Source organism: Erpetoichthys calabaricus, chromosome 1, assembly GCF_900747795.2.
Source record: "Erpetoichthys calabaricus chromosome 1, fErpCal1.3, whole genome shotgun sequence".
Taxonomy (NCBI): Eukaryota; Metazoa; Chordata; class Cladistia; order Polypteriformes; family Polypteridae; genus Erpetoichthys; species Erpetoichthys calabaricus.
This window is the reverse complement of record NC_041394.2, coordinates 252,623,746-252,644,479: the sequence shown is the minus strand read 5'-3', so window position 1 is coordinate 252,644,479 and position 20,734 is coordinate 252,623,746. Positions and strand designations below refer to the sequence as shown.

General features: G+C 37.8%; 1 protein-coding gene across 3 annotated transcripts in view; it reads right to left on the bottom strand.

Annotated features, from left to right (window-relative positions):
* sfmbt2 (Scm like with four mbt domains 2) overlaps positions 1–20,734 on the bottom strand; it is a 417,083-nt gene that overhangs the window by 113,469 nt on the left and 282,880 nt on the right. For all 3 annotated transcript variants that reach the window (XM_028814085.2, XM_028814102.2, XM_028814094.2), the window contains one exon: positions 16,388–16,470. In XM_028814085.2, coding sequence (XP_028669918.1) covers positions 16,388–16,470 — 83 coding nt within the window. The remainder of the gene's footprint in view (positions 1–16,387; positions 16,471–20,734) is intronic.

The following is a 20,734-nucleotide window of genomic DNA, read 5'->3' as shown; positions in this document are numbered from 1 at the left end:
TTAATTTCAGATCTTGGTGCAATGAGTCCCAAACTTTTTAACAACTGGAGCGTCTGCAGGTTAAGTGCCATGCTCAAGGTCACATAGTAAAAGTAAGAGATAAGCAAAGAACTGACAGCCTCATGGTTTGAAGTTCAGGACTTTAGCCACTAGGCAACACTGACTGCCAATGATAATGCACATGACCAAAAGCAACTCCTCACAACCATTTCTTCGCTATGGCATACCCTTACTACTCATAACAACATGAATGTTTCCCAGTCAAACTCCACCAAAACTTCCCCCTGTGAAAAGTGAACACTATACACTACCAGTTAAACAGAGAATCTCTGAATTAGTTGCAAGCTTCTTCACTTGTCAGCACCTACAGAGGGACCTTATGTTAATGCAGCCTGCTGCGCTTGCCACTAATGACTCTGTGTTATGCCTGAGGGTGAAGTCGAGCGGATCAATGCTAGAACAGGGAGACAGTACTTCTGCGTGCTGCTTTTACTTGATAAAAATCAAACCTTTTTAAATCTGACACTGCTTAGAACAAATCCCACAGGACACTGGGAAAATATTATCAATTTTCCTTTGAGTTCTGTGGTGCACTTAAACTGGCATAATTAAATATGATGCACTAATAATGAAAAGACATAGCAGATCTGCCCTGGGACGCTACAAGGCATGTAAATGATTGTGTTTGAAGAAAATCTATTTTGACCTCATTAATGAAAAAGAAGAAAAAAAACAGGATTTTTTTTAAGCAAACCTAGTTTTATTATCAATCCAGCCATTTGGGCTTTTTTATATACATTTTATCCCAGTTTCAGTCACTAGAGAATTTCTATTATTAACGAGAAATATATCTGCAAGTGGATCATATGTGAATGAATAAAGCCACAAAATGCTTAAAAAAGAATCATAGGCAGTACTTTATATAGTATTTTAAACAAGCAGTTTGTAGTTGCCAAAGCAGGCATGCTTTACTTGTAGCATTTAGTATCCACAGGCTCTGGCTTTTAACAAAACCCTCTGCTTTAAAGGCCATATTTCTCAGACTCCCAAAAGGCAGATCTTTAATGCCATGAGAGAATGCTAGGAATTGGAATATGTAGCAGTGCACTTTCAATTTAAATTTGGAGAACTTTTACCTATGTAAAGCAGAGTTGACAAATACTAGCAAAAAAACAAAGGAGCAGTGAATGGCACAACAGTCTTTAATGAAAATTTTTTTGGATTCTTGCTTTTTAATAATCTTTGCATTTATATCAAACTTAATGCAGGTTACACCCTATTTAAAGACAAACAGACAGATAAAACTTTATTTGTCCCCTAAAGGAAATTTGGCTTTTTACAGAAGCTCTTTAAATATAAAAATACAGAAATAATTAAATAAGTAAATACGTAAATTAATAAATAAATATAAACACACATCTACGGTGGGTTGGCACCCTGCTCGGGATTGGTTCCTGCCTTGTGCCCTGTGTTGGCTGGGATTGGCTCCAGCAGACCCCCGTGACCCTGTGTTCGGATTCAGCGGGTTGGATAATGGATGGATAAACACACATTTTGGTCTGAACACACACCCGAATGACTATAAAGCAAGAAAATGAAAAAGAAAGAAATCTTTGACTTTCCTGTCACAGTTACAGTGAGGCATTGTACAGACATATTGCTGTTGGTATAAAGGAGTCCCCATAACATTTCTTAACACACTTCTGCTGAATAATTCAGTGGCTGAAAGTCCTCAGTGTTAGTGTGTCAGAGAGAGGATGTGCAGTATTGTTCATAATGGCACTCCGTTTTGTTTTAGTTCTTTCCTCCTCTACTACCTCCAGGGGGTCCGGAGTGCATCCAATAACTAAGCTTTGCCCTTTTAATTAGCTTGATGATTTGGTGGGCCTCTCTTGAATTGACATTACCAGCTCAGAACACTACAGTGTAGAAAATCGCACTGGCCATCACAGAGTTATAGAAGATGTGAAGGATGACATATTCCACAATAATGGAACAGTATTTTAAGGAAAAAGAACCTGCTCTGTAAATTCTTAAACAGTTCCTCTTTGTTCTGAGTCTACTACATACTGTCCTTTATGTGGACCCTCAAATACTTGTAGCAATGCACCACCTTTACATTCACTCCCTGAATAATGACCAGACAGAGGGTCTTTTGTGCATCAAAAGTCAGTAACTAATTATTTGGTTTTGCTGATAAGATACAGACAATTCTCTTTGTACCGAGAAACAAAGTTCTCCACCTGACTACTATATTTTATCTAGTCCCCTTATTAATATACAGCATAAGTGCAGAATCATCTGAGAATTTCTGCAATTGATATGACCTGGTGTTATATTTGTAGTCACAGGTGTACAAGTTTACATACACTTTGTTAATATTCAATACCTTTGCCTTTAAATTCTTTAACTTCAGATTAACATCTTGGTTAGCCTTCCACAAGCTTCTTGCAATAAATTGCTGGGATTTTGGCCCATTCCTCCAGACAAAACTGGTGTAACTGGGACAGGTTTGTAGGCATCCTTGCTCGCATTTGGTTTTTTAGTTCTGAACCAAAAATTTTCATTTGGATTGAGGTCAAAGCTTTGTGATGGCCATTTCAATATCTTAACCTTGTTGTCCTTAAGTCATTTTGCCACAACTTTGGAGGTATGCTTGGGGAAATTGCTGAGCGCTTGAGATGTTGCTGCAGCATATCTGCATATTTTTCCATCCTCGTCATGCCATCTATTTTGTGATGTGCAACAGTCCCTCCTGCAGCAAAGTACACCACCAACATGATGCTCTCATCCACATGTTTGATGTTCAGCATAGTGTCCTTTGCCTTGCAAGCCTCACCCTTTTTCCTCCAAACAAAATGATGGTCATTATGGCCAAAGAGTTTGATCTTGGATTCATCAGACCAGAGAACATTTCTCCAGAAGATCTTTGTTCCCAAGTGTCATTGCAAACTACAGTCTGGCCTTTTTATGGCAGCTTTGGAGCAGTGGCCTGTTCCTTGCTGAGCAGTCTTTCAGGTTACATCGATATACTGTAGGACTTGTTTTACTGTAGATATAGATACTTGTCTACTTGTCATCTTCACAAGATCCTTCGCTGTTGTTCTGAGATTGATTTGTGCTCTTCTTGCCAAAGTACATTCTTCTCTAGGAGACAGAATGCGTCTCCTTCCTAATTGATATGACAGCTGTGTGGTCCCATAGTGTTCATATTTGCGTATTATTGTTTGCACAGATGAATGTGGAACTTTCAGCCATTTGGAAATTATTCCCAAGGATGAACCAGATTTGTGGAGGTCTATAATTTTTTTGAGGTCTTGGCTGATTTCTTTTGGTTTTCCCTTTATGTCAAGCAAGGAGGCATTGACCTTGATGGTAGGCCTTAACATACATCCACATATTGACTCCAATTAGGCTAATTGGCTATCAGAAGCTAATTGTCTAATTGCCTAAGGACTTGACACCATTTTCTGGAATTTTCCAAGCTGTTTTAAGGCACAGTTAACAAAGTATACGCAAACTTGTGACACACTGGAATTGTGAAATAATCAATAAAAAGTGAAATAATCTATCTGTGAAACATGAGTAGATGTCTTAAACGATATGACAAATTTATAGTTTGTTAGTATAAAATTTGTGGAGGGGTTATAAAGTGAATTTTAAAGAATTCATCTTAAATGTATGTAAACTTCTGACTTCAAGTGTAACTGTTTAGACCTGTAACAAAACCAAAATATATGGAAACTTTGTGTATATTGACTGTTTAGTTTGCACGCTAGTATTAATTAATATAGGTCAAACTTTAACATGATAACTATTTTATGAAGTTGCAATAAACCACAAATATATTAAGAAATATTGGGTGTACAACATCATTTTATATAAATAATACCAGTTGTCAGTATTCTGCTTTAGAGGCTGGAACCCAATAATTTTGTACTCTGTTGCTAACTTTACCTGCCATGGCCATCATTCAATTAGCCTCTACTTGTGTAAATATCCATAGATTCTGGGAATGAAAAATGAAAGACTAGAAGAAAGAAAATTAAGTACTTAAAGTCCTATTTGAATTTAACTTTATGACCTTTGTAGAATATGTTACAAAAGATACTATCAACTGGTCATTTCTTCTCATTTTATATTAATTGGGAGAATCAACATCATAATATCATTACCCTTTAAATAATTCAACATCCTCCACAATACACTTTAATATACATTAACAAGTCCTTACTTAAGGATTACATGTAACTGTAACTATCTTCATTTCAAACATAGATAAAAAATTAATTATCAAGAGATGTCAAGAAGGGGAAGCGTGGAGTTACCTAACTTTTAATTCTACTACTGGGTTTGGATTATACCTATTATACAAACTACTTGTTGATGTCATGGAGAAGAAATTCTGCCCTAATTCCTCTCTGTATACTTTGCTCTCTATTAATATTAAATACTACTAATTAAGATGAAACTTGGTAGCTCAACTCTCTCTTTGGATATGTAGTAATACCAGAGAAGGTAACTGAATGCAGAGATGTCACTGTCAATCACACCTTTACAAGAAAGTCATATATTCCACCACCCTTAGAATATACAGTACTAAACGTCTAGAATAAACTTGGTTTTGGGACCTTTACAGATTTGTATACTGACAATATATTTGCATCTTTTAAACAGCTGTGTTTAGAATAAACTATTTTAACAACACAGACTGTATCTATTGCTATATAAAAGGTAAGATACATTGCTTTAAGAAAAACAAAAAAAAAAAACTGGCAACTTTAATAACCTTCTACACTTTCTAGCTGTATTAAAGATATCTGTAGTATCTCCAGGCTATACCAGTGTGTCCCAAAGAGTACAACTCTACATAAATATAAGGCAGGGTAGGGATCAGGGGGCTCATGTATAAACGGTGCGTACGCACAGAAATGTTGTGTACGAACGTTTCCATGCTCAAATCTCGATGTATAAAACCTAAACTTGGCATAAAGCCACGCACATTTCCACAGTACCTCATACCCTGGCGTATGCAAGTTCTCCACTCGGTTTTGCAGACTGGCAGCACCCAGCGTCAAAGCAGTGCTACTGTTCCTGTGTGGTTACCCTTTCTTTCTTAGATCCACATTCCTGATGTGGCTTTATAAATACACTGAAACTAACTGCATATTGTTTATTAGTGTAATGCAGCATCTGATTGTAATTAACCAGCAGCAATATAATGGTCCAGGGAACAGCCATAGTATTCAAAATACCATAACTGCTTTAGTGTTGTTACTCTCACTGCACCTTCTTTTTCTTCTTTCAGCTGCTCCCGTTAAGGGTTGCCACAGTGGATCATCTTTTTCCATATTACTCTCACTGCACCACTTGCAGTATTTATATCACTGTATCTGAGTTTGGAATCACAGCAGCAGCTGATCGGAAAGAGAATGATCGGTATACAGTATCAAGCACATGCTGCCTCAGCCATGGAAAAATGTTTCAGAGCCTTTCCTGTACGGACCTCGTGGTTCAGAAACAGTTTCATCCCAAGTACTTTAAACGCACTCAATCAGTCCATCAAGTGCTCCTTGTGGAACTGTTTGTACTTATAAGTACAATTACCTCACTGTAAACTTGCAGTACAGATATAATATTGCACAACCTGCGCCACTTTATAAAGCGCATATTTACATATGATGATGATATCATTTTTAAGATGAAATGCACCAAAATATGTTGATTATATTATACAGATAAAACTTTAACTTCATTTAAATAATCTATATTGTTAATAATTAAACATGTGAGGGCACGGTGCCGCAGCGCTGGCTAGTTCACGGATTGTTCCTACCTCGTGCTGTATTCTTGCTGGGCTGACGTGACACTGGAAGGATAGATGGATAGAATAATTAAACACGTACTACGAAGATATTTCAATGTTCCTTAAACGTTTTGAAGAATCGTCGTTCTAAGCTTACAGATGGCTTAACGTCTATTACAGAGCTGATTGTGTGGCGATTGGGTATTTGGAGAAAGAAAAGTAAGGACAGGAATTGGAGGTTAGTACATTTGAAAGAGACAGTACTGCTGCAATAAATTATTTCATCGAAGGTCGCGCATGGCACAGCAAGCATCTTGCATGAGACATGAACAATCACTGTACCACCGTGTTCCCATGTTTAATAGCATGCTTTCATTCCTATCATCATGAAAAGATATCACATATACATCTCAGTATTTAAATTATTCAGAGAGCTGTAATATTGTAATAATGTAATGGATTCTGTGTCCTGTCGGAGGAAGAGAAAGCCCGGAAGCACGTAGTGATTCATACACATAGAGCACATAGAAGATCAAATACAAAACAAAGCATTTAACGTGCTACTTTAGTTACGATGGGATTTGAGAAACTACTAAATTAAACGATTTTAAGATGAAGTTTATAATGTTCTACTTTAATAACAAAATAAACTACGTGATTAAAGTGGAAAATTTGAGATTAAAGTTGACATTTCGAGCTTTTTTCCTACTGTGTGCCTATTTTTTTTTCTCTGTACCCTAATAAGCTTTCATATGACACAGACAGAGGGCTACGACTCGCCTTTTCACGGCGACTTTGATATGTGACAACTTCTTTTTTATTTTGGGCACTGTGCGACTTTGTGAACTTGAGCTTTCGAATTTCTCCGACACTATATGTCACTCGATCAACTTCCTTTTGTTGATTATATCACTGTTTAAACTAACGAATAGCAAGTTTTTCTTTGCCTCCACTTGGTGAAATTCTTCTATTTTGTTTCTATTTTCCCCCATGCTTTTCCCATTGTCTTTTCACAGAACGCTGCGCTTAAGGGCTATTTATATTGATTTGCATATTCAAAGAGGCGCAATTCTGGGAGGAGTTGGGGTGGGGCAGCAGGCGCATGCATGTGCGTTACTTTTCATGCTGATCGGGATTTATGTAGCGGAAGAACGTGGAAGTTGGCGAACGCACAGATTTATGCATCTGGATTTTTCTGTGCGTACGCACATTCCTGCTTTTGTACTTATGCCATGTTATAGTGTGAGTTCTACGTACGCGTTATACATGAGGCCCCAGGACTTTTCATGTACATTTTTAGAATATGATTGGAAATCTGCCCTTAAAAAAACGCTTCATTAGTTAATCAAAGTCTCAATCATCAATTAAGATCTTAAATTGTGAATGATGTTGTCAGGCATCTGTTTCATACACTTTGGGAAAATTTTCTACTACTCAGGCATCATTTAAATAAAATCTTTGCTTATTCATCAGAAGTGTTGTAGTAACAATAATCCCCTGTTTGGGGTAAAACCCAATGAGACATTTCTGCTTAATTAACAATCTGCTCATATAACTTGCGCTACTTGGCACACCATCTCATCTTGCTCAAGTGGAAGAATTATAATCCACCTATCATAACAATTGGAAAATGATACCTTATTTTGCTTAAAAAACAGAAACAATACTTTAACCTTAAGTTCAAAAAGATGAAGAAGAGAAAACAATTCAGTAGTTCTTTACAATCAGGCAGGCATACATGTTCTCCACAAATAACTGCACATATTGAACTGTTGCTAGTCTCCACCAGACATGCAGGCAGATTGAGTAGGGAATGTCGGCAGAGGGAGAGATTTACAAAGTTCTGACAACATGAAAACATCCTAGTCTTCAACTTTCTGAATGTTTCTTCCACTATAGTGTTGCATGGAGCAAAAGCCTTTGGCATCATTGAGTGAGAATCACGATTCAACTCTACAGTATCAATTTGGAGTCACTAGTTAATTTAATCTACATGACTTTAGAAGTGAAAATGAAATGAAAAATCACATATGAAAAATGAAAGAAAGTGATTATACTGACTCAGCACAGACAGTACATAAAATGAATGATTATGACCAGAAGATGTGGAGGTTGGAGACAGGAGAATGTCAATACCATTCGATCTTTCACCAAAACTAGAGTGTGAGCAAGAAAAACTTAAAGTTCAAAGTAAGGATTCATTAACTTGAAGCAATCAAAATAAGATTCTTCTAGCAGAGTGATTACATACTGCTCATTTTACATCCAAATGAAGTCACAAACGAGCACATTTCAGAGAATTCTGGAAGTGGTTTCCAAGCCAACAAATAAAACAACATGTCTCAAAGTGGTGTTGTGGTAAAAATGAAAATAAAACTGAGCTTTTGATAGAAGCAACATACACCAAAACAGGTTTCAAGTTCAGAATTGTTGATATTAAAAACAACAGATTAAATATATAGATTGATAATACAGTACACCCCCAAAATTCGTGGGGGTTACGTTCCTAGAGCACCCGTGAATTGTGAAAAACTGCGAATGTTGGATGTGGCCAAAAAAAAATGCCTATTTTTATAGTTTAAATCCTAAATATGCCCCCAAAATAGTTTAATTTAATTTCAAACTCAGCTTAATACATTACCTAAAAAAAAGAATGTAAAGGTAAACCCATATACTGTAGGGTACTGAACTGCTATGTCTCCCACAGTGCTAGAATGTAAAATACTGATGTTACTGCTATATGTACTGTAATTCATACAAGCGCGTTTTCATTGCCAGAAGCCTTAGAAGGTGCAGGGTGTTTTGATGGCATCTTGGGGCTTTAAGCCTTAAACTGCCACATACTTGGGGGTTAATGCATCCCTGGACGCCAAATACTTTTTTGCTGCACTTTAAGTATACATCACAATTCACAAAGAAAAAGTGAAATTTTAATAGAACACATTTTTTTTTCATGCAAAGAGCATTACAATTACTGCAACACTGATCATTTTACACACTGCTAATGAACTGTAAAAACTATTTAAAAAACTACTGGAACAATATGTATAAGATGCAACTGACACCATGGTTGAAATTAAGTAAATCACTGAGCCAACTGCGCTTGAACTGGCAGCACGCAAGCACACAGAGGTAAACGCTGACGCTGGCAGGCTAGTCTAGTGCAGCGGCTCAATCCCAGAGACAGTGAGGCTGCAGGATGTCACGCTTGGGTCACAGAATTGCACAGAAACACAGGAGATTGTAGAGACAGGAACTTTATTCAAACACTTCAAACAAACATGTCTCTTTCAGAAGTAAAACGAGCTCAGTATGCAGTCAGTTCTCGAATAAAGAATAGACAAACATCATAGAGGAGTACAATGAGAACGGGACCCCCAACAAGAGCAGAGGATGTCTGGGGGAGGAGAGAGAAACAAAGCAATCAGCCAAAAAGGACAGGTGCTGTTCAGGCTTTTAAGTATGTGTAGTGTCGTGCGAGAAGCATATCACGCGACAGAGTAGCCGCAAGTAAGCCCAGCAAGTATGGGAGTAATGTGAAAGTAGTCTATCAGAGTTTTTTAAGAGGGGTTTTTTGAGGTGTGTCCGTGTCTTCTAGGGGTGCGTTCAGCCCCCCTGCTGACAAGGGGCTGACAGTGGTCATGAGCTGGCTGCTCAACGAATGTACAGCACTGACTGATCAGCTCCTGTGTTCTCGCAAATGGCACTGGGAAATGACAATAGCTGGTTGTGGCGGTTTAAGGGTTAAGAGGAACAAAACAGAAAACACAAGAACACTCAGCTGGAGATGCATCACAGTCAATCAGCAGCATGAATAACGCTGTAGTGGTCCGGTGCCGCTAAGATTCACACCGTTGCGAAGGCAGTGATTTATTTATTTTTATGGGGGAGATTCCAGGGACGCACCCAGCCTTGGCCCGACCCACACGCACTCACAAACAGACACAAAAACAAAGCAAACCAGTAATCAAACACCAAATAAAGAATGGAATGAAAACCAATGAAATAAATGAAAACAACGATACCACCCCTGTTCCCCTTACAGTGATTACACATTAAATACAACAAAGCACAAACAAAACACACACAGTAAATCATGAAAAAGGCAACAGATGAAATGTAATGATGAAAATAGATAGTCCAGAGACTGTAAAGATAGTCCTACCACTAGTTCCTGAAATGGTGAAGACAAGTGGACGGGTTCAGGAGTGCTTCTTTCTTTGCAGGATGGCCATGAATCCACTTACAGTCCTCATGTACACAGGCAGACGGCAGACAATCCAGACGCCAAACACAAAACGATCCAGGACAAAACGAATAAGTACAGTAACCCAACAGAAGGCAGACAGAGAGACAGGAACTTGAAAAACAAATTACAAAAACTTTTTTTTTGCTTTTGGTCACCGGTCCCCCTTTTCATAAGCCGTGCTGACATCCTTTGACCCCAACAGCCCCAGCACCCTCAGCAGAAGACCAATCAGAGCCACTGCAGGGACTGCTGGGAGTTGCAGTTTCAAATTCTTTTGGCTACTTTCACCATCCCAAGCCACGTTTTCTACAGTTGCTTCCTGTTCTCTCTACAGTACAGTATTGCCACAAAAAAAGCCATAAAAATTGCGGAGGATATTTGCAGTTTCTGCTAACAATTATTAGATAGGTTATAAGGAAAAATCCGCGAATGACTGAGACCGCGAACTTTGAACCGCGACTTCGCGGGGGTCTACTGTAATGTAAAAATAAAAGATACAATTTGTGTACAATTGTGTACAGTGATAATGCCACATAAATATTGATTTGGCTGGAAACTGCACCACTGGAACTGCTGCTATCAGGAAAATATGACAGTCCAGGTTGGCTCCATGCTTACTGGTGCTTCTAGGAGCCTCTTCAACTTGCAACAGTTGATAGTCATAGACTGAGATGAGCTGGGCAAATGAGGACACATACATTCTTTAAGGGGTTGGAGCATAAGAGGTTCACTGCTTTCATTAAAACCAAACAAAAACAAAGTGTCCAACAGCGTAGTGCAAAGTCTTCTAACAATAAATAAACAATCCAATAAAAACAGTAATGGCCATGAATTAAAATCCAATAAATAATCCAAATGATCAAAACTGAATAAAACCATGTAGTCATCAGGTTCTTTCTGTTCATTCTTCCTGAGCCCAACGTATCTTCCTCTGTCCATCTCTCTGACTCACCCTGACCAGGTTATGCAGCCAGCAGAAACATTAGCAGGCACGGTAACAACCTCCAGCTCTCACCACAGCAGCCTCTATTGGTGCCCGCCATGACGGTCTGAGTCCATTGTCCTTCCTTCTTCCACATGCCCTTCATGGCATTTACCAGATCCCTAGGAGGGCACCACCACCATCACTCCCGCTCGGCCAGTAAATTCTGCAGGAACAATCTACCCCTGGAGCACAGATCGCTCGTTCATCTGCAGGGTTACCGACTACTCTGCTTCTTCTCCATCACGCTGGCACAAGCATCTGATACCTCATTTTCATTCAAGGTTCTTTTTTTTTCTTTTGTTCTGATCCTTTGTTTGCCTCCTGTCTGCCATGCAGGGTTCCTTTATACAGCCTGTTTGGGTGCAGGTGTGATACGCTGTCTTCACTGAAGTGTGAATGAGGCACCTAACTGATCTGCTCACATTTTCACGTGAGTGCGTTATCAGCTATGCACCCCAATCAACCCTGGAGCAAAGCATGCTTGTGTTTACCTGCACCCAAGCCTGCACGCTACAGGTCCCGATTATTTATTTAAAGTATATAAATTCAACGGGTGCTACCACCTTTGTTGTGCCATGCTGTGTTCTCATGTCACTCTTCTTTTCTTGTCAGCCATGTTCCATGTCATAAGAAGAGCGTGGCTGAGCCTGCACCTTCAATTCTTGAGACACTTTATGCGTATCATGTTATTAGCTCTTGGTTAAGACCTAGATCAAGGTTCAAGGCCCAATGGTTTGCGAGTTTTTATCTTCATATTCAGTGCTTTCCCCTGACCAATTCCTTAATTTTATTGAATGACAAATCCTACATTGAAATTTTGTTCTCTGTGACATTTTTGCTTGTAAGATTGAAAACTCAAAATGAGTTTGCATTTTATGTGTGACAATGTTTTATGTTACTAAAAAGGGTGAAAAAACTGCTCATCGAGGAAAAGCATTATCTTATAATTTGCTTCTTCCACCAGTGAGTAACTTACACATTTTCTGGATAAAAACACCACAGTTTATGGTCACTGGGAATCTGAAGGCCAGCTGTAAAAATAACGGCTAAACAGCATTCCAAAGAAAGTAAAAGATAAAATAACATAAATGAACAAATTAGGAAAAATATTCCCAGGGAGCACTGTTGCTTTAATTCTCAAGTTCTGTCAAAGCACCCTGACATTGCCTTGAAAAGTTTGAAGGGAGAAATGGACAGTGGAAAATGCAAGCAAACATGTATGGAAATACGTTTTAGCATTGTAAAATACTGAAGCATCCTCTTAATATTCCTTCCTAACTTAAAACACTGTCACATTACAAAGAATAAAAAACATTGAGTGTTAGTGCTTGGAAACTTCAGTGTAGGATTTTTAATTCAGTGGAATCAGAGCATTGGTTATAGGTCTGTATATTTTCACTATCAGTTATATATATGGTATATATATATATACACACTGATGCAGCCATGAAAAATGTGTGATTCAAACTAGGCTTCAACAAAAGGTAACTAACATTTGTGATGCTTCATTTGTTAGTGATAAGACTGCTTCATTTAATCTCACACAGTACATAGAGAGAGAAAAATATTATATACTGTTTCCGTCCAGGGATATATCTCCAAAGACATACATATTTGCTTAACTGGTGATTAGAAACTGGCCCCATGTAAGAGCTGAAATGTCCACTAATGGTTCCTGTTATGAACTAGTGACTTTTCCATAGCTTTCCCAGCTTTTACTACATGCTACTAGAAAAGGGTGTGGCCCATGTGACTGTGAATTAGACCACATGGTTTTGAGAATGTTATTTATTTATGGACTAAAAATGTTTGGATTCCTTTTGATTCTGTATTGATGCTTCTTTTTGATATCTTTTATATTTTACTCTAATGACACCCATTAAACCAGTGTTTTATAAACTGTGTACTGTAGAACCTTAGGGTTCTGAGAAAACTTAAAGGTATTCTGTGAGTCATAATGCATTGTAGTTATATATGTACAGTGGTGTGAAAAACTATTTGCCCCCTTCCTGATTTCTTATTCTTTTGCATGTTTGTCACACAAAATGTTTCTGATCATCAAACACATTTAACCATTAGTCAAATATAACACAAGTAAACACAAAATGCAGTTTGTAAATGGTGGTTTTTATTATTTAGGGAGAAAAAAAAATCCAAACCTACATGGCCCTGTGTGAAAAAGTAATTGCCCCCTGAACCTAATAACTGGTTGGGCCACCCTTAGCAGCAATAACTGCAATCAAGCATTTGTGATAACTTGCAATGAGTCTTTTACAGCGCTCTGGAGGAATTTTGGCCCACTCATCTTTGCAAAATTGTTGTAATTCAGCTTTATTTGAGGGTTTTCTAGCATGAACCGCCTTTTTAAGGTCATGCCATAGCATCTCAATTGGATTCAGGTCAGGACTTTGACTAGGCCACTCCAAAGTCTTCATTTTGTTTTTCTTCAGCCATTCAGAGGTGGATTTGCTGGTGTGTTTTGGGTCATTGTCCTGTTGCAGCACCCAAGATTGCTTCAGCTTGAGTTGACGAACAGATGGCCGGACATTCTCCTTCAGGATTTTTTGGTAGACAGTAGAATTCATGGTTCCATCTATCACAGCAAGCCTTCCAGGTCCTGAAGCAGCAAAACAACCCCAGACCATCACACTACCACCACCATATTTTACTGTTGGTATGATGTTCTTTTTCTGAAATGCTGTGTTCCTTTTACGCCAGATGTAACGGGACATTTGCCTTCCAAAAAGTTCAACTTTTGACTCATCAGTCTACAAGGTATTTTCCCAAAAGTCTTGGCAATCATTGAGATGTTTCTTAGCAAAATTGAGACGAGCCCTAATGTTCTTTTTGCTTAACAGTGGTTTGCGTCTTGGAAATCTGCCATGCAGGCCGTTTCTGCCCAGTCTCTTTCTTATGGTGGAGTCGTGAACACTGACCTTAATTGAGGCAAGTGAGGCCTGCAGTTCTTTAGACGTTGTCCTGGGGTCTTTTGTGACCTCTCGGATGAGTCGTCTCTGCGCTCTTGGGGTAATTTTGGTCGGCTGGCCACTCCTGGGAAGGTTCACCACTGTTCCATGTTTTTGCCATTTGTGGATAATGGCTCTCACTGTGGTTCGCTGGAGTCCCAAAGCTTTAGAAATGGCTTTATAACCTTTACCAGACTGATAGATCTCAATTACTTCTGTTCTCATTTGTTCCTGAATTTCTTTGGATCTTGGCATGATGTCTAGCTTTTGAGGTGCTTTTGGTCTACTTCTCTGTGTCAGGCAGCTCCTATTTAAGTGATTTCTTGATTGAAACAGGTGTGGCAGTAATCAGGCCTGGGGGTGGCTACGGAAATTGAACTCAGGTGTGATACACCACAGTTAGGTTATTTTTTAACAAGGGGGCAATTACTTTTTCACACAGGGCCATGTAGGTTTGGATTTTTTTTCTCCCTAAATAATAAAAACCATCATTTAAAAACTGCATTTTGTGTTTACTTGTGTTATATTTGACTAATGGTTAAATGTGTTTGATGATCAGAAACATTTTGTGTGACAAACATGCAAAAGAATAAGAAATCAGGAAGGGGGCAAATAGTTTTTCACACCACTGTATATTCCTATCAAATAAAAACTGAATGGAACATGAAGGTATATTATGTGGCAGGCATACTTCAGGTTTTGAAAAAGTTTAAGTTACCATTTCAGGAAACACATAAAAGAATATTTATAGTTTTAATAAAGTAGAAGACCCAAAGAAGAACTTCAAAACTTAACTAATCAAATAAATATGGCTGAATAGAGGCTTGAAGTTACAATTTTAACCAACTAAAACTTATTGTGATCAATTATTTACAAAATACCATTTTTTAAACTTGAAGATGATTTTCGTAAAAGTCATGACTCGACAGAAGGTTGAGATTCTGGATCCATTTAATGTCAACTATCAAGAAAAGAATGATTCGTCTTTGAATGAAGAAAATATGTTAACTGTCAGCCTTTCCTCAGATGTTATGTTAAAGTATTTGAAGACTACTTTAATAGCTAAAAATCATATTGAAGGTGGTCTTCTCAATGAATAAACATTTATGATCTTGTTCCAAATTGCTTTTATATTCTTATGAAAAAGTAGATTTTCGACTGTCACTTCAACAAAAACAAATATCAAAAGAGGCTAAATAAGACACATATAGTACATTAAGGCTACATTTAAGAAACCTTACAATAGATATTGATGATTTGTGTCATACAATGGCAGCACATCCTTCTCATTAACATTTATCATGCCTGAAACTGAAATGTTTTTATTATTACAAGTTTTTGTATAAATATATACACTACATACACATTCATTTACAAACATTTCCTCAATTAAAATATTTTCACATAACAGTTTACTTTGTAATTTCTTTTTATTTTCATAGGGGTTCCACAGGGTTTCCTTATACAGCACTCCACAATCCCAAAAAGTTTATGAAACACTGTAGATCTATGAAAAAGGAAAACTATACTCATGATTGAAATTTGTCAGGAAAACAAAACATGCTGTAGTAAAGTATCTGCAATGTTTTCACTATCTATGCCATTGATATATAATTTAGGCTTGATGCTTCATGTTAAACATTATCAGTCTGCAGCTATACTGCCATTCACTAGGTGTTGCTGCATAAATTGCCATAATAAATAATTTTGTTGTCAAGCAATAAGGGATGTGAAGTGTTCATCTGATGTAACATGAAATTGTAGAAACTACCTTCTCCTGAAATGCAATCAACTATTATTATAGTGAGGAATCTGTGCATGGCTATGTCAAATGAAGATATGGACAATGTAATATTATGTACAAACAAGCAATATGTTGTCAGTGCACCGATATTTGGCAATTAAAGAAAATATTTTTGGCATACAGATTTTTTATTACTTTTATCCTACGCTTCTGATACTTCACACTAAAACAATTTAATTCTGTATTTGACATAATTGCCTAAATAAATGACTATTTTACCTTTAGAACCTAGGACTTGTAAGTGATACGTTGCTTTGTATATTGGATGAAGAATATCACACTCTCATTATTTTACGACTTGCACTGTAGACTGCTGAAGTCTAAATTTTTCTTAACCACAGAAATCACTCTGTGTTTGCTTAATCAAGATATTTTTATGCACTTAATGTAATTAACTTTTCTTTAACTGTGAGGCCCCAATGAAACTTGCTTGCAACTTGTTAGTTTTACTCACTGTCATGCATATTTCTTTTGACTTGTTCACAGACACTTCACACTTAAAACGTACCACATACTTCTTTGTGATGGCATGATATCATAAGCATATGTCAAGTACATTTTAAAATAGGAAACTCACATTTCTAAAGCAAATCTGAGGAGCAGCCTCTGTCCCAGACTGCTTCAAGTAGTCAGCCCAATCAAAATCTGGGCATGGGTAACCTGGAAAAAAAAGGCATTTAAAGATAATCACCATTGTCAGACAAGCCAACCTTTTTGAAAATTTTATGTTACACAAAAAGAATGTTCACCATTGGCCTGCACTATATGTATGATAACCAAGATTGCTGTTTCAGCCTGTTTCATTTAGGAGAATCATATCAAAATTATACGATTGGTAAAGAAACAAAATAGCTTTACAAGACGTAAAGATATAAATAAGTCAATAAATCACCCCCTACACAAATCAATAATGTAAAACAATAGGGACCAACAAATAAAAATGACAAAATACTAATCATAACAATCTATGAATTATTTTTGCTTTGTACACTGACTCAACACCAGAAATATATAAGCAGAAAAAGATGAGTGGACAGAGTATAAACCAAGACAGAAAAACTGTGTAAGATGAGGGAAAGAACAGTCAGAACTGAGAAATATATTACACTAGCCAACCCGCGCCGCATAATTATGTATTGATGGGTGAACACTTCCTGAAAGACACAGTTGTCCAAATGGGGTGGGTTTGAGGATACGACTGTGAGTGAATGAAAAGATGGAACTCTGGAGAAAGCAACATACAATTGTCCGTGACTGAAAACTGGGTTTGGCAGATACAGGCATTTCGTTTTGAAAGTTTGTCCCTGTGCCTTATTGATTGTCATTGCAAAGGCCAATCTAACAGGAAACTGTCTGCGTGTAAACGTAAAAGGCAAATTTGAATCTGATGGGATCAGGGATACTCTCTCTCGTGCCTGTGTGTGTGTGTCTCTCTCTCTCGCGCCTGTGTGTGTGTGTCTCTCTCTCTCTCGCGCGCGCCTGTATGTGTGTGTGTGTGTGTGTGTGTGTCTCTCTCACCTGCACGCCTGTGTGCTGTGAGTGAATGAAAAGATGGAACTCTGGAGAGAGCAACATACAATTGTCCGTGACTGAAGACTGGTTTTGGCAGATACATGCATATCTTTTTGAAAGTTTGTCCCTGCACCTTATTAATTGTCATTGCAAAGGCCAATCTAACAGGAAATTGTCTGCGTGTAAAAGTAAAAGGCAAATTTGAATCTGATGGGGTCAGGGAAATCTGGGGAATAAGGACAGTTTGTGAGGTAGCAGCTGCGATTGTTTTACACTCCAGTACATTGCGGTGAATGCTGGTAACAGTCAGTCTAGTGCCTTTACAGAGACTTCTTGCTGGCATGAGGTTTCTGAGAAGCATGACGACTGAACCAATTTTGAGTTTGACTTTATGCGGAGGCATGCCAGTGGCATCGTTTATGGTCGGAACTACGACGGTATGTGATCTTCTTCGAACCTCCGACTTTCAGTCTTGATTAATGAAAACATTCTTGGCCAATGCTTTCGCTCTCGCGAGAATTGTTGGCTCTGTAGTGCGTGTGCCATGGTCGGCTGCTTAGTGAATTGTTGGTGGGCGGGGCTCGGTCTTGCGTGCGTGTTGCTTGCCATGGACTTAGTGAATTATATATATAGATGGTCAAAGTAGTAGAAGTCAATGCCCTCTGGGCACAGAAGCAAACAGGAAGACAAAAGATAAACAAGAGGGGTGCTATGTAGATGGGCAGCCCTAGCAGTGGATCTGAGCGCTAATTCTGCATGCTTTTGTTGTAGCTTTAGAGGAACAAAAAGAAAAGGACAAACTAAATTCTTTTGCAAGAGCAATAAGCGCTAAAAATACAAATCCAAGTATCATATGTACAGTATGTCTGTTTCACAAGCACTGGTGGACAGAAAACTTGTATGCCAATTGGGAGCTGCTAGAAAAGACTCAGGATACAAAACCAACTGCATTATGAGGTCTGTATAATGCTATTTTAAAATTATTGAGTGTATTGATGAATTTATATTGCTGGCATTGCTGGGCAAAGGGCAGAATCAAGACTTATGTCTTTATAAGAGCCATGTACTGTTCAGCTACACACTTTCAGTGAAAATCATGCAAATGGATCGTATTAGTAGACAGGTGCCCAATTATGAAAATTCACCCAATAAATGAAATCAAAGAACATTATGGCTAAGAACAACAGGATCGCTTGCAGAAAAAAAAATTGTAATAACTTAACACTAGAATTACCAGAGCCTACGAAAAAACTCGTAGATCCGTCCCACCTTAAATCGCTTCTTAAATCCATTCGCAGCTCTCCGCCGTCGTCTTTTGTCTTCTAAATGTGCAGATAAAGACAAGCTACAAGCAGCCGGCTATTCCATCCCCCCACCGACTTAGAATGTGCACGAACTTCTCCCAGCTCATGCCTTGATTGATTATCTGGGATTGAAGTGGAGTTTTAGAGTGGTAATAATAGATTGTTATTTGGAACACACGCATTTCATGTGTGTTCCGTTTCTACAGTAAATTTGTGTAAACACATTTTTAAAACAGAAACGTTTTTCATATTCTAGTAGTAAATGACAAAATGTAGGCATAAACTATATAATGTATGAATCCTGAAGTCCAAATATCAAAGAAACACTTTCACAAAAGGTGCAAATATAACAGAACAAGTGCGGTTTTATTCAAAAATATAACTGCAGGAAAAAAAGCTGCCTTAGCATGCGACATTGACACCCATTTACTAAGACTGCCGCCATGGCGCAACAGTATCAGTTGCTAACTAGGAATCAAAAGGTCATGAGTTCAATCCTGTATGACTCCCTTTTGAGAAGTGAACTGCTCTTATTCTTACTATTTTAGAATAAAAACATACGTTTGATTTCAGTCTGTAACAGCCGGTGTAATTTATGGCACTTGTAAAGGTTAGCTTTGTTTTTTGTGTTTTTATTCACTTTTCATTCTCTCAGTCGCGTTCAGGATCCAAACCCCCCCAACACCCCATCTGACACTGCTGTTTTCACATAAAGATGCACTATAATGCAATATTATTTGTTAAACGAACAGCGTCAGATCGGGTGTGAATTTACACTGGCGCTGTTAGAGTCAGATCAGAAGCTGAATAAGCTCCTGTTCTGACTGTAAGTAAAAAGCATGAATTAATCAACAGAAATAACCGCGATCGATATTTTAAACTTAACGATTTACAGTGCATACCGATTTATAAATTTTATGTCGGTATGAGGTTAAAAAGAACAAAAAACAACACTTTCTCCCCAGCTGGGAATTGAACTTGGGTCACCGAGGCACAGTTGGGTTACTGCGCTCTAAGTCAGCAAACCTTAGCGTTACACCACGGAAGGTGTTATATCTTTCTTGAACCTTTTGTGAAAGTGTTTATTTGATCTCTGGACTTCAGGCTTCACATATTCTATAGTTTATGCCTACATTTTGTAACATTTATTACTAAAATATGAAAAGGTTTCTGTTTTAACAATGTGTTTCCACAGATTACTGTAGAAACGGAATACACATGAAATGCGTGTGTTCCAAATAACAATCTATTATTTCCACTCTAAAACTCCAGCAGTTCAGTCACTCCCAGATAATCAAACAAGGCATGTGAATGTTCTGCGACGGTGGGGGATGGAACGCTTGCTGCTCGTCTTAATCGGCACATTTAGAAGACAAAAGACGCTGGCGGAGATGTAGAACGGTTTTAAGGTGGGCCGGATCTACAAGTATTTTCGTAGACTCTGGTAATTCCAGTGTTAAAGAATCATTTAATAAAAGGGTAAAAATACAGTATATTAAAACATGTGAGCTGTAACAATTTTCTCAAACGCCATGGCACATTATGAATAAAGACATATATAAAAATCAATTAAACATGGTGTTAACAATTTGGTACAATTAGATTATGGTTTATATAATAAAAATATCCATTTATAAAATACTAAATTTTTGACATCTGGTAAATGAAACATGTTGAACTTTCATATAATGATGACAAAACCTGAGATACTTTGTATTCAAAGGGGATTTTGAACCTGCTGTACATGTAAGTGTATAACGTTTGATGTCTGGTCTGGAAGTAACCTATGCTAGTGTACTTTATGAGTGCTTAAGAGTGCTCCATATTCATATTTATTATCCACGTAAACCATAATTTTTCAAAAAGGGTACTCCTTTTAATAACTAATGTTCATTTTGATTATTATATGTGTGACACACATTTATAAATGGTAATCATGTATCGGTTCTTCAATGTAGATACAAGTGTTCACTGACAAGCAGTTTGGTTGTTAATGGCTTCCATTACTTTCACTCCACCATGTGAAAATGAGACTCCAGCATCAATTAGTGCTCAAAATCTCTTTTGTCAGTACAAGGCCACGGCAGCTGGATCCCAGCAACATTGAA